The sequence below is a fragment of the Protomyctophum bolini genome, assembly GCF_963924005.1.
Source record: "Protomyctophum bolini genome assembly, chromosome: 16".
Classification (NCBI taxonomy): domain Eukaryota; kingdom Metazoa; phylum Chordata; class Actinopteri; order Myctophiformes; family Myctophidae; genus Protomyctophum; species Protomyctophum bolini.
This window is the reverse complement of record NC_137877.1, coordinates 20,621,606-20,648,026: the sequence shown is the minus strand read 5'-3', so window position 1 is coordinate 20,648,026 and position 26,421 is coordinate 20,621,606. Positions and strand designations below refer to the sequence as shown.

At 42.1% G+C, this 26,421-nt stretch overlaps 1 protein-coding gene across 1 annotated transcript; it reads right to left on the bottom strand.

The window, feature by feature from the left end:
- Nucleotides 1-985: 985 nt before the first annotated feature.
- On the bottom strand, nt 986-26,421 carry nxph2a (neurexophilin 2a). The gene is made up of 3 exons (XM_080786336.1): nt 25,951-26,421; nt 25,671-25,801; nt 986-5,042 (listed from the first exon to the last, which is right to left on the bottom strand). The coding sequence occupies exons 2-3, from the start codon at nt 25,713-25,715 to the stop codon at nt 4,284-4,286; spliced, it is 804 nt and encodes a 267-aa protein (XP_080642462.1). The 5' UTR covers nt 25,716-25,801; nt 25,951-26,421; the 3' UTR covers nt 986-4,283.

The following is a 26,421-nucleotide window of genomic DNA, read 5'->3' as shown; positions in this document are numbered from 1 at the left end:
GTATATTGTGATTGTACTCATTGCGATAGTCTCTCAGTGTTTGTTCAATAACGGGAGTCTCCATGTCACTCCAGCTTTTTATTGAACGAAATGCATTTTCAGAAACTGAAACTGGGATACCAATTTTATCCAATCAGGATAGAGAACACAGTCTGGATACTGAAGTGGGGGAAGGACCAAGGGGCGAGTTCGCTGAGACTCTTTGATTGGAAATGTCAGAATCGATAAATACATCTATGAGAGTCTAAATCTTAGGGGCCATACTCTCCTGATTGGCTGAAATGTTGTCACATACCTGAAAATGTATATCCTGTTTATTAAAGAGCTGCAGAGACAGGGAGACTGTTACTGAACAAACCCTACTATCAGAATAGTGATTTAAACTTAACAAAAACATTTTGTTTTAACTTCAAACTAAAGTTGTTTTTGTTAACCAACAACTCTACAATCATACTACAGCGTCGCACAAAAGTAGTAGATCTGCAAGCTCGAAGCTTATCGTGAAGCGACACATTTTGAGCTTGTAGATCTGCTACTTTTCATATTTTTTATTTGACTCCTGAAATGTTAACAGTTTGGACATGGACAAGAAAATATTTTAGTTTAATATTAAAGAATATTTGAATGGGTAAACTAGAAAAAGAATGCATGTTCAGAAGCATCTTTCATAAAACCTCAAACAAAGCAACTACTGTGACCAGATGTAATTTCCTGGGGTCTAGTAGGACTACATTAAATAATATAGAAATCGCTGTAAAAGTTTCTTTAAAAAAACATATTTAGCCATTTGTTCGAATGCCTCCGCCCCCCTGTCACAGATGGCTATAATCGTTGTACGTTCATCTTTTACTTTCTCTAATAACCTAAAACATTAACGTTGGTACGAATTTGAAGAGTCAAGTTCAAATAAGGTTTAATGTCATAACAACCTATAATTGATCTTTACAAACAATTTTATTTTAATAAAACAAACCCCCTACTGAATCAAATATTCCAAAATGAACTTTTGTTTTTTACTTACACTATACACACAGCAGTGATCTTATCCTATATTACAGGCGAGGAAAAGAAAATACTTTGAAACAATATTAAAGATGGAGTGCCGTGATTTTTGTACTTTTGACAATTTTTCATGTGTTTAGATGTGACAGTGCTTCATTAGACCCCTTGGTGTGGTTATATGCAATCATGTCTTTTAATTAATTGACAGTCAAACGTGCCAATGAAAAAGACTATAGTGACATCACACTATCAGCCCCTCTCCTTTTATCATACAACAACAGCATTGGGTGTGGCTTCAGTTCAGGTGGATCACCATCCACCAGGCATACTTGAACTGGTGGGCGTGCACACATAAAAACGACATTTTAACAAATGCTGTACACTTTTTTTTGAAATAATTATTCTTCCTCCTTATATAACAAAGACGTGATGATCATGTTTTATGGTGGGAAAAAATCATGGCACTCCATCTTTAAGCAAGCAAAAAATCAATACAGCTGCTGTATACAGTGCGAGTTTTACAAAAAAATGCAGTCTATATAAATGGCAATGAATATGACACGGCTATATGATACCACTAGTTTTAACAAACGCCAAAAAAATAAAGAACAATTTATATATATAGATATATTTACTGTATCTGGGGAAATGAAAGTAGAAGTGACATCATTTACTCTTAAGCCATAAGTAACACATTTAGATTTAGAATTACTGAGACTTCTACACATATACACTTTGCATTGCACGAAAGAGCTGTAACTAAAAACATCAACATAGATCAACTTCGACTTATTTCCTTTATCACACTCTCTTCACTCGTAGCACGTTACAGTGTAATTTACAGTTGTGCAGGAAAAGACATTTACAAACTAAATAAAACGACTCTTTCAAACTTCCATATTTACTTGACTCAATTGATTGGCGTGTATTTGGTCAATGGCACAGGCCCTACCCTAAGCCCTGGATGTGTATGACTAACAACACTGCTTATGGCAGTTACTGTGCAGATGAATTTACAAGTAACAATTTGGAATTTGATTTGTAAGAGATGGCATATTTTCATGATTTGTTCATTGGAGAGGGGACGCAATACTTTGAAACATTTCAACATTTGCCAAAAATTGAGGATCTACAAGCATGGCACTTGCGAGCTTGTCGATTGGCTATTTTAGTTTGGTGTAGACTGTAGATGGAAAAAGTGCAGGTGTAACTGTTTGTCCGTGTTAGAGTCTAGAGTCGGTCTAAATTTATCTGACATACTTGGCAGTGCCTGCAATCTTAATTTAAATTCCATTGTTGTTCAGGAAGAATTCTGTACATTTCACCTTTAAAATATATTTTTAAATAGTTTCTTCGCTGCCGGCAACGAGTAAATGAAAATTCTCTGCCTAATTAAAGCCTATTAAAGACAGGCGATGTCAGGGCTCTGTGGCAGAACCATGACAAAGTGCTGTTAATTGTCTGCCAGTTTCACTAAATCCACCTGTCCTGCAATTAACGCTATCACGCGCCTCTCCCTGACACATTAATTTGCCTGCATGGTGGCTCCTGTGGGCGGACATGCTGCTGTGTCCACATCCAGTGAGCAAAAAAAGGGGTTTTCTTTTCACACTGGTTTAGTTGCTGCATCATCATCATCCCATGATTGCGTTGGAAAGACCGCACCACACAGTTTATTAAGTAAATCATGAAGCCATCAGATCACGAAAGTATGGATAATGAAGTCCTCCAATAAAATGTTTTCTTTTTTTCCCTTTTTTCTGCAGTTAACTCCTTGGAGGCATGACTATTGATTGTGCAGAGACTGCCATCAGAGCACCCAAATGACATTCTTCTAATCCCACAAACCTATCACGGTTCAATATGCAAATGAAACCTTAACCCACTTTGCTTTGATCGGGTGTGATATTTGCACTTTTTTTATTCATCGATACAGAATTTCTCATTGAGGGACACAGAGTAACTAAATGGCTTCCACTTTTTGTGTGAGGAAAACCCCATTAAACAACATAAACATAGAGTATTCTTTACAACATGTCTGGAGAAGGGGATTTTTATATTACATACTGCATGTCGTTGCTTTCGGGTAGAAACCTCAACTCCTTATTCTAACTTTTTGTTGTGTAAATTAACACCCTACTTGATCACAGCGTCACACAAAAATGTCAAACGTAGCAAATCTGCAAGCGATTTGAGCTTGTAGTTCTGCTGTTTTTTTTAATGTAGTGTAAAGTTCCAGTTTTGGACATACAGTATGAGATTTCCACCCGACAGACGATGTGATGGTTTAGAGGACTATGTGCAAGATACTGTCAGAATTGATTTGTCATACTGACATTAATTTTGATTCAGAACTGTTGCGGGCACAGTGTTATTAGGTCATAGACCAAGCTGATTCATCAAGCCCATTTGAAACATGCTGCATATCTGAAACAAATCTGAAATACACAGGTGGACAACCTTTGTTCTATAATTAATAGCCAAGTCCATGCTGGCCCTGCAATCAAAGAAAATGCTACCATTTAGTCAGAGTTTAGCAGTCCCAAGTTTATGAATGACAAATCTCCTTGTGAATGATAATTCAAATGCCCTTTAAGAGAATCATAGTTTCTGCAAATATTAAATCTTTTCATTAGCTGAGAAAAAAAAATCTTCAACGTTAACATCCAAGCACTGGTACAGAAGCAGCCAATGTACTTTGAGAAGGAAATCCATTCTTGCCGGTAGCCTGGCCTAGTGGAACACATCTGGACAGAGTACTAATTACCAAGGCTTTACAGAGGAACACATGTGATGAGGTGTCTCAGAACATGGGATCGCCCAGGGGCTGTGGAGCAAACTCACAATACCAAATCAACCCCTAGACTAGCATTTCTCAACCAGTGGATCATGACCCAATAGATAGAAGCTTCCAAGATAGGGGGGGGGGGGGGTTTGTTGCTGTTGGTTAATATTATGTCTATACATAGATTGCCATCTTCAAGGTCAATGCAATACTCAGGTCCTGGTGCAAAACCAGTTGAGAACCACTGATCTTATAGATTAGAGTCCCTGGACACCTAGTGTGTCATCCTATGTGCCGGTATAGTATACAAAATATTTGAATATATAAACCAAATTCAGCGGCGCATCCAGTTCAACTCCATTTAGAAAGCATGTTGCCTGTCCAGCTGTCTCATTGTGTAGGTTGGTATCAAGGGGTTGGTAGGTTAGAGGTTGATTTCAGGTTGACATTAGGGAAGAGAGAGAAATCGGGGAACACATGCTACCAAACGGCTAGATCAACCTGTAGAGGAGTAGGGCGTTTCACTGTGGTAGTTGTAGTCGGGGCACACCTTCTGCACCAGTTTATAGTCGGCGCTGTAGAAGGCTATGTAGATGCATATGACTTTAAAGGGTTTGGAGCACAGCCAGGACACGTGGCTCTGCGTATGCTCATGGTAGCAGACCTTGGACGGGTCATTGTTGCACACGGCAGTCTTCTTGTTGCGGTCCGTCTTCTCGTACTCGATGCGACAGTTGAAGGACTTGGTGTCTTTGGTCTCCAGCGAGGCGGTGGACTGCTGGGCGATCTCAAACTCCACCACCTTAGAGGGCGGCACCAGGCTGACCGACACGTTCCCCTGGCCCGTGGAGTTGTGGCGGAAGTACACGCTGAACGTGCCGTTCCCGTGGTCCACGATCTTGCCCGTGATCAGCAGGTTGAGCTTGACTGTCTTGATGTTGGAGTGAAAGTCGCCCCATCCGAACATCTTCTTGAACTTGCCGGTCTTGACGATGGGCCGGCGCTTAGCTCTGGCCTGCGCCGTCCCCTGCACATCTGTCTGGTTGGATAACCAGTCCCAGAAGTCCTCTGTGTTCTCTAAATATGTCACTTCCCTCATGTGGCTCTTGAGCCCTGGGGAGCCCCTGGCAAACAGCCGCAGGGGGTTGAGGATGCGTGGGCTGGCCCCTGTGGGAGAGAACTTCTGCTCACTCTCACTCTCCCCCCACTCTATGATTTCCGTTGCTGCTCCTCCCTGCGCTTTCCTGCACGCAACCTTCAGAGAGAACACACAAGGACACAGGATCAGTGAGACAGAAAGCAGAAAAAAAAAGTATATTAAATCATTGCTGTCGGGCCGAAACCTCTTATCTCCATATTTAAACTTTTCCTTTTCTTTTTTTTCCCCGTAAATTACTGATCTTCTGGGGAGAACGTTCAGGGAAAATAGCAGACCTACAAGCTCACAGTGTGTTGTCACAACACGGTCATCTATTTTCGCCAAAGAGATTTGGTGTAGATGGGGAGAAGCAGAGCAAGTACGGAGCCGTCCCCATTCCCCAATCAACTAAGTATTAGTTATTTACTGAGTCTAGGCTCTAGGGTTATATCTTGCACCACTCCTTACCCCTTATCCCTAAACTTATTTGCCATTTCTTACTATTTTGAAAAACATTTTAAAATAGTTAAAAAAGTTCAAATCTACAAGCTCACAACATGTCGATGTAGACCGGTTAGTTGAACAATTTTAAAATGTTTTTCAAGTAGTAAAATATGGCAATTAGTTTAAGGATAAAGGGTAAGGCGTGCTCAAGATGGGGCCATAGAGGTTTTAACCACATGAACCCTTGCATCCCTAGATTACTGAGATCCAGGGGCATGGGAAGAGGGAGCTGCAGCACCCCTTGGGGGTGGGGGTGAAAAACATTTTTTGTAGATTATTTTTGTTGATTTATTTTTTATATGGAATAAAATAGATGTTGAAAAAAGTGTTTAGTAATATAATTAAAAACCTGTTAATGGTTGCACCTCTATTCACATTTGAGCAGGAGAGCGCGTTGCACATAAACTATTGTTTATTGCTGCTGCTGATTCTGCCGCCGTGCAGAAATGGGGTGTCGTGTGTCATTGACCGCCTCTGTGATTTGCACAATACACAGGCTCTTTAATTTCCAATACAAGTAACTATAAAATCCAGTCCAATCCAACACAGACTGTTGGTGAAATAGAACACTGCCTTTGTAGTATTTGTGTGTGTGTGTGTGTGTGTGTACAATGTACATGCTGTGCTACGTGCTAAATAACACGTTTTTACACCATTGTAAATAATACAAATAAACCCCTAAAAACCCAGTGTTTTTACCTTGCTTACTGAAAGTCACTTTGGATAAAGAACATCTGCTAAATGCTTAAATTGTAAATGCCAATTAGCAAACATTCCGCGAAAATAGCAGATCTACAAGCTCTTGTGACACATTGTGAGCTTATAGATCTGCTATTTTGGAGAACGAGAAAAAAGGGGATCAATTACAGACCATTTGGGGACACCCCCCCCCCCCCCCAAGTATAGGGTTTAATTAATGGAGATGGGAATCAATTTCAATGCAATTATGAAATTATAACTTTTTGTTAAAATCTTCTGAGAATGACAATATTTGGAATGACTAATCAGGTCAGAGAGAGTGCATGAAATCTCCCCAGGCCTTAATAGGCAAACTGCTCCCAGATCATTACAATTCTGATACTGTAGGCCAGTGATACTCAACCTCAGGCCCGTGGGCCACATCAGGCCCACGGGACCATTATGACTGGCCCACCAATGAAAATCAAAAAAAAAGAAGAAAAAAAAATCTGGAAAATGAAAAAAAATAAAATAAATCTGAATGAAGTTATCTTTAATTACATTAAGTAATACTATTAGAGTTGTACTATTACTCGAACGAAAATAAAAGCTTGGGGGGGAGATGCAATGCAAATGAAAGACATATACTGTGTATCCCTATTCCCTGACATAATTTTATAGCTAAACGGACAGAATTCTATTTTATTTGAATGATGAAACCCAGCTGCCATTAATAGTTGGAAATGGAAATGGAAATTGCAGAAATTGCGGAAATGGAAATTGCGTAAATTGTAATTGCGGAAATGGTGGAAATGGAAATTGCGGAAATTGCGGAAATGCGGAAATGGAAATTGCGGAAATGGTAATTGCGGAAATGGAAATAGAGGAAATTGCGGAAATGGAAATTGCGGAAATTAATGTCGTAATTTTATCTACTGGCCCCTGGCCCCTTGCCATTTTTGTAATGTGGCCCACAGGTAAATCTATTTGAGTATCCCTGCTGTAGGCTACTGTATGAATATAGACACTATGCGTCTTCCAATCTAAAACAGTCGCTGTCAAACGTTTCTGTGCCAAGGACCCCATCTAAAAATGGTTTGTGCCAGGGAACCCCTGAAGAGAAGATTTATGTTAACAAAAATTCTAAATCATTCAAAATGTTCCAATACTTTAAAGATTTTTTCTTCATGTTAAAAAATAGCAGATGTACAAGCACACAGCTCACTGCAATTTTTTAATAGCCAACATAATGTATGAATCAAGTGGTTATAATGAGTGAGATGCTGTATTAACACATTTTGCCGGGGACCACCTGGAACAAGGCTCCATTCTAAGGGGGTCCCGATTCCCTACGTCCCCAGCACTATAAAATATCTATTTGGGACTTAAATTAATCTCAGTCGAGACGGTTTCGGGAGTTTTTGCACTGAAAATGCACATATCGTGTGCAGCTACCGTCGGACTAGCAGCACTGAATAAATATTGCAGCTCATATACCGCAGAGATTGTCTTTTGACGTCTCCTGGTCCTGCTCTGTGCCGAGTTCTCCTTTTGATGCCTTTTTTAATATAAATCTTTTTGGCTCAAAACGAGCTTGATTTTCACTTAATTTATTTAAACGATATGATCCCTGTATACGAAATGTATGTTTTGGGTGAATTAAATAACAACCGTGGCACCCGTTAGGCTACATAGCGATAATTCACTTCCTGGGTCTTGGTTTCCAAGTGAAATGGCTTTCAAACTAAGAGTCTCGCCGTATTAAATGAGTACACAAAATAATGTGTTTGGTACCCCTAAAAGAATATGTGCCCCCTGCTGGGAGAGCCCAAAATCGCTTATGGCTTGGCTGAAGTATAAATTAGGGTTCAAGTGGTTAAACTTATTCTGATGATATATTAACTAGTTTTGCTGGGAAGGACCCCTCTGGGGGTCCCCGCCCCAGACTCGACTCTGAGAACTAAATATTCCCAACAACAATAGCACAGACTTCTAAAGTCGTAAAGTGGGGACAACTCAAGAGTTCTATAATCCAGACACAGTGCAGAGCTGTCATCCCTCCTTGCACCTCAAAGCCCGTTTAGCTTGAGGAGTGATTCCTGGTCTACTTTAGATAAAACTTTAATAATTCATGGCAATAAGCTTAGCTAGTTGTATTAGTAATTAGTTGCGCTGGCTTTCCCCGGGCCCGGTTTTAGGGATCACGGAGAGAAACAGATGTGAAAGCACTGAGCAGCGGCTGCTTGAAATCTTACAGAGCCTGCTAAATGCTTCTTCTAGACTAATTATAATCTTTGCTGTAAGCTTAATTGAAGCACATGTGTACACAGCCGACAAAATCCAGGTCCATCTATACTGCCATGTGTTTTGTTATACTGCATCACACTATTTCCACCACATCTGTATCCATTTGTCAAATGAAAAAATGCAATATGTGCCATGGCAGATGTTGAATAATTAAAATACCCCGGCGTGTTGTAATGGCACATAACTTATGATGTGAATTTTGTTGTAAAGGAATGCCGTTCGCTGACCCACACTGCGTGGCGACACGTTAATGTGGAAAGCGGGGCATAATGGCTGTGCTATTTGAGAGCCCATGTGTATAATGTGAAATCAATGCGTCTCTCCCACAGACGACTGACTGACTGGCCCGGGCCATCTATCTATCACTCCTCACGACGATGCTTAATTAAGACAATTCCCCATAAACACAAATGAATGGGGAAACACTGTAATAACCGTCCTGCCGCGTAGCTCATCAAATTCACACGCATTTAATCAACCAATTCCATTCCCCCACATTTCCCCACTGATATCGCAATTTAACAGCATCTTGTGGCAGCTTCGCTTGTTAATTCAATTTGGCTCCTTGAAAGGCCATGAATAGTGGGGCACATTGAACATTAACATCAGTGAGACAATGTTAGTCCCTATAGGGGGAACTGCTCCACCGCTGCGAAAACAGAAGGAATGGTACTCGTCTACCAGTGTTGCCAGATTTTTCAAGAACATTTGCAACTGGGTTCATGAAAACAAGCCCAAAAGATGAGACTATGCCACACATAGTTTAAACCCATTTACATCGGCTATCTCGAGGGGGGAAAGGGGGAATTATTTGGAATATGTTTGAAACATTTTAGGGTTGTGTGGCTCCCTGGCTCAACATCTTCAGATGGGTGTCTGTGGACAAATACATATTCATTTGGGGGGTCCTTGACCTTGAACCACTAGTTTAAAATCAAGCCCAAAAGCCAAAACACTGCAACCCTACAAACTGCAAACTACCAATATGGTTTTTTTGTTTGTTTTTTCAGGCAAACAAGCCCCTCTTGAAGCTGCACTGCTTGGGACCTGTCATGTTTAATGAATATCTTATACTTTGGGCTTGTTTTTCCTGTAAAGTCGCTTATAACAAACATACATGGCAACACTGTGGTCTATATGCCCTACCAGCTAAGATATTCATTACACATCGCGGGTCTCAAACGGAGCAGCTTCAAGAGGGGGAAACCACATTGTACTTTTTATCCGTGTAAAACCTCAGGTGAGCTTCTTTGTATGAGGATGATTATAATTGTAAATGAGAGAGGCATCGTTAAGTATCATGAGCAACTGGGGAAATTGCTATGACAACATGGGATCACGTAGTAGGGGACATCTAAATACTAACGCCCTGCGAGAGATGAGGCACAGAGAACTGTCTTTCTCTGTGTGTGTGTGTGTGTGTGTGTGTGCACACACACACACACACACACACACACACACACACACACACACACACACTGAAACTTCCTTAAAGTTAAACTACAGGAATAAGAGTTTCTATGTAACAAGCCACATGGCAAGAAAAAAAGTAATAATCGAAGGTCTAATGAAGGAGAACTAATCCACAAAAGCTTAATTAAGATTGCTTAATCTGAGTTGCTATGCTATAGGCAGTCCATAGACTAACTTGAAACGACACATTGTTATGATAAAAACCTCAGACTTATTGAGCTGAAAACACTGCAACTCATTTACACAGAGTAAACCACCGCAAAGCAAGCACCCTGCCAACATCAAGGAAGACTCTAAACGGGCTGTACATATTGTTGCTGTCGGCCAGAAACCGCTCCATTTTTTAACTTTTTGTGTTTTTTCATAAATTATCGTCCTACTTGATGCAGTGTCACACAAAAGCAATTAAAAGTAGCACATCCACAAGCTCGAAGTTCCACATTTTGAGCTTGCATGTGGATCTTCTACTTTAGCTATTTGTTTAATTTGAATCCTGAAGTAAGTTTTGGACATAATGAGGTTTCACCGACAAAAACGATATACGTACAGTACCTTTCTGTAGGCATTAGGACTCAGGAGTAGAACCTGAACTCTACACATGCTCACACTCGGTGAGTATGAAATATAGCCCCATAAGTGTCCATTTAAAATATAACGGATTTACTGTGTCACATCCATGTAGCTGTGGCATATTTTATTTCCATTCCCTATTTGTCACATATTGTATCTCTGAATTTCAATCGTATCATGTATAAACTTAGATTAAGATTTTCTAATGTGATGTATGTGCCACAATATTTCATAACCATACTTGCATGGAAAGGTAGCTATTTACACATCCACAAAGCTCAACTGCTTGAATGCAACATTAAAGCTTGCATCCTTCCTCACAGCACAGTGAGTTAATAATGCGGCAGTCAGTAATAACTAGAGGTGATGGTGGAACTCGTGGACTGACAGTGGAGCAGCGATAGGAAGCCAGCCACACACTGGTCAGGGTGAATCAGGCCGGACATTCATCTGTAATGAGCATTATGGAGCTGGCTGCCTGCTTGTCCCATGGGCAGACATATCTTTTAGAGGCCTGACATAAAGGTAATTGCCACAGTGACCAGAACTAGCCTCTAGAAAGTTATTAAGAAGCCAGTGACATCTGGCTCGCTGGATCATCTGAGGAGATGCTGTTAAATTGCATTTTTTTTTGTGGCGAGCTAAAGCCGGCTGGCGACATATTGTGCTCCACAGTGATGGGTTCTGGGCCGCGGGCTAGGCTGCAGTCCTGGTTTTTGATACCGTCACTGGAAATCTGATGTTTTGTGCACACATTGTGCACACTCATGATGATTCGAAAGCAGTCCCCCCACAGCCCTCTCTATTGTCTTTCTATATATCAGGGCTGTTGTGTCATCTTCATTGTCTCCAAAAAGTTCTATTTTTGCACCTTGCTACTTGAGAACGACAATAATCATCTGTCGTGTTTTTTCCATGGACCCGATCCCCCCAACCCCCCACTGCCTCCAGCACATAAGGTGGGGATATGTGCCTGGGGAGAATTGGTTTTAGACATCTTCCTCGCAATAAACAAAATGGGTAATTAACCTGCTCATCGGTGCAAGCAGTGCAGCTCCAACGATGCACTCCACTGTTCTTCATGGATTTATCTGTGCAAATTGACCTCACGTTGGTGGTGCAATTCATTTCCCTGCTAATTTTCTGTGTCTGAAGCGTCATTAACTTGATGCCTTTCTTATGGGTAAGAAATGTGGATGTCCCGCGTAAATGACTGGCTTAATAAACCCCATATACTTAGTTGACCAGAGTCACCCAGGGGTCTGTAATACTTTGTATGCTCCTTCTTTCCGTCTACACCAAATCTCTCTCTCTCTCTCTCTCTCTCTCTCTCTCTCTCTCTCTCTCTCTCTCTCTCTCTCTCTCTCTCTCTATATATATATATATATATATATATATAATTGCCAGGCATTAGCCAGACAATTAAAGGCCTTTTCATTTTTCCACAAGAGTGCCTTGGTCTCTTCCCTTTTTCACAAATTAATTTTGTCACCCATTTGTACCAAAGAGCACTTTGTTGGGGATTTTTACTCCAGCCAAACAGATGCGCCCCTTTCTCTCTGTTTTCTACATTCTGAGCTTGTTGATCAATGAAATTACCACAGAACAGGTTGCTGCTAGTGGTGGTAACCTGCAATTTGCTAGGGGAGATTGACTGAAGCCTGTCTCTTCAACACCCTATCCTCCCCCTGCCATTACAGGGGCATACAAAGTGCATGGTTCCAGGGGGGAGAGAGAGAGGAGCCCTGGAGGCCCTCCGGGGCAGCTGGGCAACCAGGGCGCTGCAGTCAGTCTACACCCTTCCTGCAGAATAGATTGCTGCCCTGATGGTTGCAACAGCCTCACGCTCCACAGCAATCACTCTTAATCAGAGGCCGGCCAGGGGAGCACATGGCAGGTGTTTCAGCCGCACAAAGAGGAGGATCGCAACAGCAAATCCACACTGCGGGCATCTTACCTGTCACTCAGGGCTCGAGTTGATGCATGGATGCATGCGCTTGGAAGCGTACGTATGTGGGTGTGTACATTACCTGCTTATGTGTGTGCAGAGCCTGTGTCGTGTGTGTGTGTGTGTGTGTGTGTGTGTGTGTGTGTGTGTGTGTACAGAGCCTGTGTCGTGACTCGTGTGTGTGTGTGTGTGTGTGTGTGTGTGTGTGTGTGTGTGTGTGTGTGTGTGTGTGTGTGTGTGTGTGTGTGTGTGTGTGTGACCGCATTCGTGGACTGCGTGCATGTCGGCACGTTTATCCGTCAGTGCATGTGCACTGTATGTACAGTACGTGCAGCCTATCTAGAGTCCTATAGTATAATCCCTAAGGCCATTACCACCTGAAATCTATGAGAGGGCGATAGGCCACAACATGGTCAGCTTGATGCTACTTAATACTCAGACTTTACTTTAATACCATAAGTCTTCTGCTGCAGGTGTCCCCTAACACTAACTGACCAGTCGAAGACCCACATTGGATGAAACGGTTGGCATTAAGTAAGCTGTACATAGTAGTCACGTTGCCGGCTATATTTCTGACCACTCTGGGAAGCCATATGTTTTTGCCTCTGTGGGCAATGGGCACCTTTTTTGTGCGAGAAACAGGAACTCGGTTGGACTCCCCCCCTTTCTTATTTCACTTCCTCCCGGGGCCTTCTGTGTTTATTCCTCCTAACAACAACACTGCATGTTTAAGGCAGTGGTGCTGACAGATTCTGCTAGATTCATTTCTGACTTTCATTTTTTGTGATTTTGTGATGACGGCTATGGCTAAGAAACGGTTTGGAACCGCTGTTCCAAGTCAACAATGACAACGTGTTATGTTTCTTGTCATACCAACCTCATCATCTCTTAATGATGATGGCAGCTTCTGAAGGGCTAGCTTGCAAATGGAGTATCAGCTAATTGAGTAAGTCACCAGCTGTGTACACATTTAGCAGTTAAGTCAATGTGTATACAGTTAAGTATTGCAAAGCCAAGGTGACAGAGTAAGCAGTGGTGAATTCTATGCTTTCATCAGAATAGTAATACATCTGATCTCACCTACTCCACAGTACAGCTCAGCTCTGTTACTACAATCCTAAAAGATCCCAACGCTATAGTAACTGAAAGGCGTGCGTTGTTTCTTTGCACCTCTACCCTCTGATTATGCTTTTACACACACACACACACACACACACACACACACACACACACACACACACACACACACACACACACACACACACACACACACACACACACACACACACACACACGTGTTTGAAAACAACATAATACTGGCTTTGGTGAAGTGGGACGTTTTTTTTGTTACTTGGGAAGTTAGTGTGGAAAAGCATTAGGTGTAAATGTAGGATGTCAGGTGGCTGATGATGCTAACTATAATTGATAACCTGATGATAAGCTGTCTCTGTAAGATGCAGAGGTGCTAACGAGACGTGCCCTCTGCTGAAGGTGCGGAAAGATGCAGTGGTGGAAAGTAACTACGTACTGTACTTAAGTACAATTTTGAGGTATTTGTACTTCACTTAAGTAATTCCAATATTATACTTTTTACTTATTTGAAAACTTGAATTACTAGTTACTTTGTAGATTTGGATTATTATTACAAAACATACATTAACCACTACAGCCCTATATACAGAGGAGAGGGGAGGCGAAGGGGAGGAAAGGGGAGGAAAGGAGAAGGGAATGGGATGGGATGGGAGGAGAGGATTGGAGAGAGGAGGCGAAGGGAACGGGAGGGGATTGGAAGGGAGAGGAGAGGAGGCAAAGGGAAGGGAAGGAGACGAAGGGAAGGGACGAGACGAGAGCCGTCAGGTAATCTGGAATACTTGTGTTATCTCAGCACCTGCCACATCTGACAGCGGTAAAGCCGCGTGAACACTTCACTTTCAGGCAGGTGTTACCTTTTAACGCATCATCACTTTGGTAATCCCCTTACATGGTCAAAGCACTGACTCCTGCCATGCCTCCCCGACACCTGCATCACACCTCCTAGGGCCTGATAGGAGGGATTCAGGCGGATAATACTGTACCACATCACACGCAGCGTGTACAGTAATTTTCACTTTCTTGACCAATAATGTACATTTCGTTCCCTGCAGAACGATGGCAAACAGTGCATGTTTGGTGCTGTAGAACTCCTTGGGTGTTAAATGAGCTGTAGTATTTTATCGCGTCACACACATACACACACACACACACACACACACACACACACACACACACACACACACACACATTTGGTGTTCAGCTTTCAGTTTGTTCTCGCTTTCATCTCAAACGTGTAATCCTGACGTTTCTCTCGCCGAGCGATTTCTCTCTCTCTTCTTGACAACCTCAATTTCACGTTTTGTTCACCTCGGAACTGTGTATAAACGGGGAGATAAATTCAAAACGGTTTCGGCTGTTTTGTGCCTTGATTCGTTCCTGTACGTGCGTCTCGCCCTGACAGATACGCTAAATTTGACAGAGCGAATGTTTCTGTTCTCTGTGCAGATTGAACCTTGACTGATATAGGAGAAACAGCTGCCCTTTCCAGGAAGAAACGAAATACGAAAAAGGCCTCACTTCTTTTGTTGTTCTCTAAATTTTTACTTGGAAACATGCAGCTCTGAAAACAGGTTCTTCACAAGAAATAATTATGCAAAGACAGAAGGGAGCTGACAGCTCTTGAGTAGGGCTAAAAATGACATGATGGTAAAACGGAGAACTCACACTTCAGAGGTGTAGGAGAGAGAACGCAAAACACCAGGAACAATCAGAAGGCTTATTTATTATGCTTATTTAGTCTCCACAGAAATTTGCAGAGAAAAAGTCTTGATTCCGCAGAGAACATTCCTAATTCAGGAACATTACGTCATTACGTCATTACGTCACCACCATCGAAAACCATTGGTTTTATACATAATACACATACATAGTATATGTATAACTAGCTCTCAATGATTACGTAATAAAGATGTGGATTAAACTTAAAGGACCCAATGCCAGAGTGTAATTGGTTTTCGATGGTGACGTAATGACGATATGTTTTAGTGTTGGGAGGTGTCACGGGGCAACCCGTGCCCTATATACAAAGACACTTGAAACTGCTTTCTATAACATGCAAGGACTAATGTTTTAAACTTGTGTATGGAAAACTGTGTGTTCACTGATTGTTTGCTAATTGTCTCTCCTGCACTGCTGGTGGCATTGCCCTTGATTTAGGAAGGGGCCAAGTGCTATGCAGGGGAGGGGGGGGGGGTACTTCTTATGCTTTGAGTATTTGTCATTGAGTGTTCATGCTTATTTATATTTGTTTAATGGTAACGCATCTTTAGTATGTTTAGGTTACTTTTATACAAGGGATTATTTATGGCAGTATTTATTTATAAGTATTTATTGAGAAGAAAGGTTGCTAATTGCTCTGTGTCCTGTGGTATGATCCACCCCTATTTAAGGGAGGCTGCAGGGACAAGTGAGTTAGTTAGATGTGGGCAATGACACAGGTAACATCCCTGAGGGAGAGCTACAGGGCCTTGTGGGATCAAGGTACAGCCTGAAGAGAGCTCTTATCCATTTGGGTTTTGTTCAGTAGTGTTTGCTCAAGTGTTTATTTAATTTTGTCATTTTTCAGTATTATTGTTATTGTCCTGTTGAATCTGTACTGGACTTTGGCGGAGGAGTTTTGGGGGTGAAATAAATACCCTGAAACGGCATTTCTGACTGTTCTTGGAGCCTTGGCCGTTCGGGCAACTTCACAGGAGGATTAAAGGTAATGCTCCTATGTATACATGTATGTAATCTGGCACCACTGCCATATCAGGCACAATTAGTCATTACGTCATTTGCTGGGACGGTGCATACGCATCAAAATTGGCGGGATGGCTGGGACGGTGCATACGAGTCCTGGGCGAAACTAGTACTTGCGCGCTCTGCTTGCGCAAGTAATTAATTGTAATTATCGATGGCTCTTAAACAAATATTCCAAGAATAGTTTTTGGGGATAAAAAATATTATTATTATTATTATTAGTAGTATTATTATTGAGGGCTAGCCCCTCCTATATACTGTACCGATTTAATGTTTGTCTTGTCCAGACAAACATTAAAAACGCCATTGACAATGGACAGAGTTTAATGTTTGTTTTGTCACTAACACAAACATTAAATTAAATGTCATTAACAATGAACAGAGTTTAATGTTTGTTTTGTCTGTCACTGAGCAAATCGGCATATGGTGTTATGTTATGATATTGCGATGATGTAAGATGATAAGGGTTGGTAACGAGAACTCGGAAGTGAGCTTCAATTCCAGTGAAGGGGCTTTGCTCCTTGGTTCATACCAAAGACTAGAGATTCCTCCCTGTGTGTCATGTCCAACCGGGTGTACGCGTACAGTACATCATGGCTGGGGATGTACATCAAGCCACCTTACGCTACAGAGGCAGGAGATATGCTATTTGCCTCCTTACATGATTTCCTGTTTATTGAGGGGTGCTAGCCCCTCAATAAACTTGTCTTTAGTTCAATGTTTGTTTTGCACGCATTGATAATGAAGGGAACATTTACGTCATAATGTGTCGTTTACGTCATATTGTCTCTTTATTGTTAATGGCGTTTAATGTTTGTGTTTGCACCGCTTGTTTTTCATCACCATTACATCACCTAATCAACATGAGTTAGACTTTACTATATTAGCACCCCTCATTTCACACGGGTGTGATTCTTTTTTGTACGTCTCTAAATGTTCTGATTAATTGAAAGGGGTGGACCCTGTTGCAAACAAGTGTAATGCTTTATCAGTGTGTCGTCCACAGTTAACAGTTTTTGCATTGACTTGTGCTTGAAATGTACTGTAATTCTGCAAACTGTTATCCTACTTATAAATACTTATACTTATAAATACTTCAATCAATCAATCAAAACTCCTGGCTATATAGGGCCACATTGCTCATCAAGCCTTACTGTTACGCTGAATTCACACCAGTAGCGGCGAGGTTCTATCTATGCATTGTCTATGGCAGAGTACACCAAATCTATTAGCTGAAAATAGTCAATCTACAAGCTCACAAAAATGCGTCGCGTTGTGAGGCTCAAGTGGTTAATAATACACTGTTGTATCGATGCTGCATTATTGACTTCAACTAGAACGAAGGGAGGGGGTTGTCGCTAGAGACAGTCACACTTGAAATGACGGCAGTCCTGCTGATGGACCCAATGAACGGTGGGATTTGTACCTTAGATGTGAACCGTACGCGGTCACAGTCATATGGGTTCTGCCCAAACACTGCATGGCGAATGCCCTCCACAAATCCTCACACTCCCTAAGCTTAACCACCAAACCCATGCCTATAAGCCTAAACAGACCACTCACTAGTGGCTATGAAATGTTAAAAAAGCAGTATAGTGTATGTTTGTCAAATGTATCAAAGTAGTAAGTGACATTTCATAAAGTGAGAGTTCATAGAAATTTAAGAAAGGTTTAAGCTATTTGCGGTGCGCAAAAACGGCGCTCAGCTAAAGCACAACTTCACCCATTTTCAACCTATTTCCATAGATTGGTCCTCACTAATGCTCATTATAATATGGAACCTTTTCCGTGTCCTTTAAATACCAGTAAGACGCGCAAACGCGGGAAGCGAACGCAGCTGAGACCCTGCAGATCATGTCTGTCTGTCTGTCTGTCTGTCTGTGTGTCTGTCCCGCTGTTACTGTATATGTGGACCTGGCCCCTTTTGTGCCCTATATGGAGCTGAGTGATTGCTGATGCAACACACTCCATATTTGGATGTATAGCGGGACAGACACACACACACACACACAGACAGACACACAGACAGACATGATCTGCTAGGTCTCATAGTAAGTGCTCACTGCTTTCGCAATTAAGTTTCTCTTCTGTTTTTGTACAAATCAAAGGACTGTGTTATGCCTTCTTATATACTAATATATACAGTATATATTGTTGTGGGGACAGATGGGTTGGGGTCCTTGAGGATTGTTGGTTCATAGCTTATAAAACAGGATGAGAATCTGTTCTACACACACAGGAGTTGGACAAAGACAGAAACTACCAGTAATTAATGACTTGTTTTTAGCAGCATTGAGTAAGTGGTGGTGGTGGGGGGGAGACAAGGGAGAAGATGCTGAGATGCAGAGCTACTCAATATTGTCGCGGTCAGGCTGAAACCTCTTATCTCCATATTCTAACTTATTGTGTTTTTATAAATCATAGGGGGCCGCCCTGGCGCCGTAGTGTAGTGGTTATAGAGCATACCGGTATGCGTGCCATGCGGAAGGTTGTGGGTTCGAACCTTGCCTGGGTTCGACATCAGCAAGGACATGTGGTCGCAACAGGTTCCTAACACCAAATTGAATGGGTTCAGATTTGAGCCAAGTCTCCCAAGGAGGCGCGTCTGAGGCCTGTCCTGGATGGGGTATCCAGACGTAAAAACTAATCCAAATTATGATCATGCTACAGCGTCACACAAAGGCATCAAAAAGCACATCCACAAGCTCAAAACACTGCACGATACGAAACGACGAGTAAAGGACCAAAGGAAAGCTTGTGACTGTTGACTACATTGGAACACACTGTTCTTCCCCATTTCCCAAAGGGAAACCGTTTTGGACATACACGGTTTCCACCCCAACAGCAAGGGTTTAGGATGACGCTGATCCTGCTGAGAGTTAATGACACAGCCATAAGGCAGCGGAGCATCTAGATCGAACGCCGTGCCTTGGGCTTCATGTCCGCCATTAAAATTCATCACTGTGGACCAAAAAGCGGCTAATTCAACATCATATTTAAACATAATGTCCCTAACGCCAGAGCAGGTGTGACCGGCAGAGCACTCCCCCCACCACCACCACCACCCCCTCTATCGGAAAAGCTCAGCACTTTCATCCATCGTAAGCATTAACTATTGTGTGGGGAACTCAGAGAACTGCAAGACTGCAGTGGCTTGGAGGGCCTCTGTCATCGTGTGCAAACTGGGCATTAAAGACTTTCAACCTGGCATCCCTGTTTTGGGCAGGCATTTGGGCATTTTTATACGTCATTTATAATTATTAATTAATTAATTAAGTAATTGTAAACATTCTTTAAAAATCTACAATTTCTAAAAAGGGTCAAAACTATTTATAAAGATTTCAAGGTTTTCAAAGTTTTAAAAAAAATTTAAAAGGGAAAGAAACAAAGAAAAACATAACTGCCAGGTGCAGAAAGCTCTCGTTTATGAACATCTACAGTAATCAGTCTGTGTGCCGCAGCCTCTGCCTCAGCTCATGCCTTCACGTTGCAGCGTTCAGAGTATGGGTTTTATGCCGTTCAGACGATGGCTTTTATGGGTAAATGTCCCATTGGCTTAAAGGCAGCCTAGAGACGAGGCAGCCAATCATGAAAAAGTGTCTACTACGGTCGCTACTAGAGGTAATAGCAAATCCAGTATTCCAGGCGCTTTTCAAGCACCTGGCAAAAAGCAGCTACAGTAGCCTATATGATGTGATGTGCTGTGAGCTTGTACATGTGCTGTTTTTGTTATTTGTTCTATGACAAAGTACATTGTGGTTAACTATTATGAGAGGAGCCCAGCAGGAGAAGTCCTGCATGCACGCATGCAGTACTGCATGCACGCTTTGACGGCCTCCCCTGCTGTATGCAAGACTATCAGGGGTCATTGTCAATACGGTCGCCATTACCAATAGCTAGAGGCCTATCAATCACACACCTCCTCTTGGTCTTCATTTCAACAGCTGAAACGTATCAATGGATTTATTGCCAGTGCGTGCAGAATTATGACTGATGAACTGAAGATGGGATATTGGTAGGTCGTTGCAGTCCTGTCAATACGGTCCGTGGCGTGGTGGTTACTGTCGCTCGTCTACGCGTACGGAAAGCCACGCAGGCTGGCAGAATTTCTCCCAGGGAAATGGCCAACCTTTGGTTCAGAGGGCCGAGGAGACCAAACATATGGGCTGAGAACTGCAAATGTCACAGACAGTATTGTTTATGAGGGATTACCACGTCGAGCCTTCTGGCTAGAGAGACTGTGACCCCAATATGAGCACAGATACACATCGGCAGGGGTGGTAAAGCTCCAAAAATGATTCCCTGGACGTCGCGTCCCATGTCCACCTGGTCTAATACGCACATACAGGCCCGGCATGCGCATCAGTCGATCCATGTTTAATCAATACCCACCACAGATGTTTCTAACAGTCTGCCAGGCTGAATGCCACCACTGTCCCTTCAGAGACATTCTTTGGTCTTCTCTTCCCTACAAATTTCACTGGTATTTAGTTATTTATTTTGAGATTTTAACCACATAAGCCATACAGTATTATACTTTGTCGTATTTTGATAGAATAATAATAGCTTGGTTTGCTACTTAAAATCGGGAAAGCGGTTGCGTGTCATTTTAGTTTGTAGCGTTGGCTATTCAAAAATAGCAGATGTACAAGCTCACAGCGACGTGCTGCAAGCTTATACAACTGCTATTTATTTTTTTACATTTTTGAAAAATCTTGAAACTGTGAGAACTACAGAATTATACGGTATTTGTAGAATCGGCCTCACGTCTTAATGGGTTTTCATGGGTCTTACATTTTCCTATGCATGTTCTGTAAAGACATTTGAAATGTGACACTTTGGAACATGTTCGCCTAAAACACATGCCCAAAACAGGGCTGTCAGCCAGGTTGAAAGTCGTTAAGACTATCTCTCTCTCCCTCTCTGTCCCCCCCCCCCCCCCCTCTCTCTCTGCGTCCCTCTCTCGCCCGCTTTTTTACAAGGCAAAATCCTGAGAGAGGGGTGTGAGGAGCAGGACCATTGCGCCAGGGGTGTGAAGAATATAAACACTGTTTCTTTTCTCTTTTTTAATATGAGGGATAGAGAGGGAGGGGGTTGGTGTGTGTGTGTGTGTGTGTGTGTGTGTGTGTTTGCGTGCGTGCGTGCGCAGTGTGTGTGCATAGGGGGGAGGGCGCTTGGGGAGGATAGGATGGGATGGGATGGGGGGGTGCTCTGAATGAACGAGGACCTTATCACAGCCCAGCAGCTCTGTAATTCGCCGCCATGATAAAGTGGCGGAGCAACGGAGGAGAGGGGAGAAAAAAAAACCTTACAAGGCTGTGGCACAATCCAAAGACGGATTAGGTTTTTCTGACATAAGCTTCCTGAAAAACTAATCAATCAGCCCATGCCGTATTATCAGAGGCGTCGAGATTAAAGAGGCATCCTGCTAATCCTCCCCACAACCACCACTGTACATTTTATTACACGTCGTCCCGCCCGGTGTCGGTTGCCTTTAAATATACAATAAATAAATAATGAACTCGGACCTAATTGAGCGTGAGGGAGAAGGGGAAAAGAGGGTGAAGGGGCCCTTGGAGAGAGAGGGAATTTACCAAGACTTTGTGTTTTGTTGGGGAGACAGGGATAAACGTGTAAAGAAAAAAGAACCCCCTTTTTTCCCGACTTTGAATTGAGCTGCACTGGCTCATGCCCAAGATATATGCTCCATCGTCATTAGGATGGTGTCGCCTTACTTAAAATAGCAGATCTCACAACGTGTTGGAAATGCGACGCCTTGTGAGCTTACAGAACGGCTCTGTCCGGGCCACAACGATGTCGTACGACAAAGTCTAAATTGTTTTCTTTAGTCTGTTGTACTACAAAAAGAATGAATGCATGGGACAATATTTAATAATAATAATAATAATAATAATAATAATAAATAAAATGCTCTGGTAGATTGTGATTACCGTACGAGAATACAAAACTGCACAGACTTAACAGTACCAATCTATTTCTGATATTGTCATTCTATAGAATTTCCATGATAAACGCTTCAAATGAAACATTGCAATGAGTTTCAACCTGTCATCCATATTTTGGACATGTCATTATATAGGTGGAAATTTACCAAAAAGAAAGCAATCAGTAACAGTGGAAAATAGCAGAGCTACAAGCTCACAGCACGTGGCACCCATGATGTATTGCAAGTTTAGAGACTGGTTAATTTCACTATTCGTAGTACAGTGAAGTATATATATATATACTATAGTTGTAGTAGCTTAAGTGGTTAAATGTGATGCCCGTTGCGTTTACGTTGTAGGAATGACTTCAATTGGTATAGAACCAGCAGACAAGGAGACAAGATGTCTTCCTGTTCGCTCATGTGAAGCCGGAACCATGTCACTTTCTTGCATCACGCTCTTCTGTCTGCATATCCTTGGCCTTGTGCTGGGCCAGATTTTGTGAGAGAAATACCGGTAAGCAAATACATATTCATTTTGAGGTCCTTGACGACAACATTAGAGAACAAGCCCAAATAATCAACTACACTTTAGAAACAAGCCTAAAACTACCATTATTTACAAGTGACTTAAAGGAAAAACAAGCCCAAAGTCACTTCTATTAAGAGGAGAGGGAAACACTGCACGCGATGCATTTTTATGCTAGCACTGATCCGCTTGGCACAGGCCCCCTCATGGATGCTTTGTTGTGACATAATATTACCAAACAGCAGCGCTTCCCTAGCAGTCAGTCAATCAGACACCGAGGCCTAATAGACTTTGTCATTGTCTCTTCGCCTGCTAATCCAGAGCAGTGTTGCGAAACACTCTCCCTGTTTAAACTAACACACTCAGGGCTTTTCTGTGTCACAAACACAGATTCCACCCCACCTCACTCTCTCTGCCTAAAATCTGCAGAATGAAAGCGGAGAGAGTGGTGGTGGTGGTGGGGGAGGGTGGGGTGGCAGAGAGCAAAAAGCTCAAGTAGGTTTTGTCCTCATCTACATTGTTCTGCTGTCACTCCTCAGAGGTTGAGACTGCAGAAGATGTCATAAGGAAGAATAGATTCTCATAGCGAGGCTTTGACCCTCTTATCTGTCCCCGGGGTACGGCACAGATGGATGCCGTGGCCACACTTCTCACTGTACGATGCATGTTTTGCGTGCACACATGTGAGTGTGTGTGTGTGCGTGCGTGAGCGTTGGCTTGCTGCTGAAGCATCTGCCAACATCCGTGACATAGGATGGTATTTAATAAGGGCCAATATGTCCCCGGCAGTCAGCAGTGGGTTCCGCTGGGAGGGGGGGTGTACTGAGGCGTGTGAAGGAAGACACTCCAGGGAGCCAGGCTCTGTCTCTCTGGAGGGAGAATTCCCAAAGGCACATGGCCCATTACAATCTCAGCTCAGACCAGACAGACAGTGGTCTGTGGCTAGCATCGGCATTCGGCACACCTCAAGGCTATCTTTAAGGAGGCACCTCGCTGAGGATGGCATTGATGGGAAAAAACATATTCAATCATTTTTCGGTTCGTGTCGGGGCATTGCTAAACTCAATAAAGCATTGAGGCCGATAAAGTGTTAGCTATATTCAGCTACCCAATGCGGGACAGTATCTATCTATCTGTAGCCTTTGCTGGGGAAAAACGATTATTAAAACCATTTTTAATATGTCCCTAAATCGTGTGATCTTTCTTTGGAGAGCTTAGTTATGCAATGAAAATAGCATTAAAGGCCACAACGGGGCTTTCACGCAACAGCTTAAGACGCACAATCTTCGGTAAATACAAAATAATTTCCCATGGCTAAGTGTGGACTTATGATTCAGTCATATTGTATATGTTTATCTCATGCAAATACAGACTCAAGAGCTTTGGAAACAGCTTTTGTGGCTTGTGATTCCTCACAGCCGCATGTCGCTGCACTTGACTGTCATTCTCTTTGGCCCCGCTTGTCGTTGACCCAGACCTATCTCATTACAACAAAAACTATTTGAACATCAAAAGCCTGAGGTTCAAACCAAGAGGGTCAAACCTGCACAAGTGCATAGGAGGAAAGTGAAATAAATTGATTGCTATTTACCACAAATGGCCACATGATGAAGTGATTGTGAAAGCGGATAATAATACTGATGGCCTGGTCATGAATGATGATTCTATAACACTCTATAACATTCATACTTGGTTGCGGCATTGTCTCACACTGAGAATAGACGATCTACATTGTAGATCGTCTTGTAGATTCTACAAGCTCACAGCGTTGTGAGCTTGTAGATCGCCTGTTTTCGGTGAGAGACCTATAAATCAGACGTTAAACTACAGAGGCTGCCGTCCAAAATACGGTACCAGACTGCAGTCTGACATACAACTACGAAGCGATGTGTTTTCAGCTTGTAGATCTACTATAGCTAGTGTTGAATCTAATTTGAATCCTTAAAAGTAACAGTTTTAGACGTGAGGTTTCCACCCAACAGAGATGATATAAGAATAGAAAGGAATAACCCCTGTCCTCAAGAGTGAAGACCCTGCGGAATCTTAGCAGTTTCTGAGCTATTATTTAACTACATTTTCATTGTTTTTAATAATACAGAATGCTTAACAATGCAGTGTAATTATAATAAGTGTGATAAATGACAAATAACTCTTAATTGGAATAAGGTAATCCGTTGGATTTTGGTACAAAATGTACTTTTGTACAAATTGTACAGTTTTTCAAGTAAGCCTCACAGTGGCAAAGAAAAATAAACATATAGTTGAATGCTTCAATCAGAGTATAATGAACATAATAGTTTGCATATTGCTGAATATTATTCAACAATATTATATATAGCCTAATATTGTTGGTCATGTGCCAACATCACAGCCCTTTAAATTTGGAATCCCAGTTAACAAGGTCGGTATTGAAATTTCATGCAATTCACCAAAATACAGTTAAACTGAAATAGGCTACACGCACGCACACACACACACACACACACACACACACACACACACACACACACACACACACACACACACACACACACACACACACAGTATATTACATTGATGCTGAGATGTATTTAAAATTAATAACTACTAACTAGCCACTTGTTTTTATTATGATAGTGTTTTAGAAAATTGCCAACACCTTCAGCTAACATAACATGTTTAAAACAACTCTCTAAGCATCGAAGATGAATAACACGAGATAATGTAATGTATTGTTAAAACTAGGATAATAATAATAATAATAATAATAATAATAATAATAATAATAATAATAATAAAAGGCGTTCATAGGTACTCATTACCTGCTGGGGAAAATGCAAAACATGCTCTGCAGCTTCAAGCCAACAATATGGAGAAATAATATGTAGCCTGGCTAGCCTTATATATGCCAGTAGGCTACCTGAATGCTGCTCTCATAAATCACTTGTCATATAAATGACTAAGTCGCCATCACCTCACCTGGTGCAGGACTACAAGAAACAAGAGCGTTTGCAGTGTTCCCATCTTGGATGACTTTCTGGGTTTTATTCAAGATGAGCGGCGCTTAAATCCTCTTTGGAAGGCTGAGGGAGAGACATTGCTGTGGTCACCTGAGGGAACAGAGCATTTTGGAGGAGGGAAAAAAACAATAAATGTTGCAGTCGTGCATCAAATGTAAGCGGTGTAATGAATCTGAAGTAACAGTGGTAGGCTATAGCTACTGTAGCCTATATATCCCTGGCTAATAACTTTTCCTTACCTTCCTCCAAAGGCAATAGCTCACTTAACCGTGCAGGGCAGGTGGAACCATTCTCTTCCATTCACAGATGTTCTAATCCTCCCAAAGGTATCCGTCCGCCTAAAGTTCTTCAAAGTGAATTCCCTCCCTGGGCAAAACAAGAGACACCTATTAATTTGGCTGTTGTTAAATTTCAATGCAAAAAATAAGGCGGTCGTGGCGGTCTCTTAACGTATAGCTGCAGCTTTGTCGATTTGAAACGGTGCTCGCAAGTTGCGCCAAGTCCAGTTAAAAAAACTGTTTTTAGGGGGGAGTGCTTTTAGGCTACTTAATCCCAAACAACGTCATTATAATAAGATCCGACAACTAAACAAACAAATAAAACGTCTATTGGCTATGGTCATATACGATAGCCACCGTCCGCGCATTGAGCCGTTTTGGACGCGGTCCTCTCGCCTCCTCCTCTCTCTAGTTCTAAGTGCTGCCTGTTGA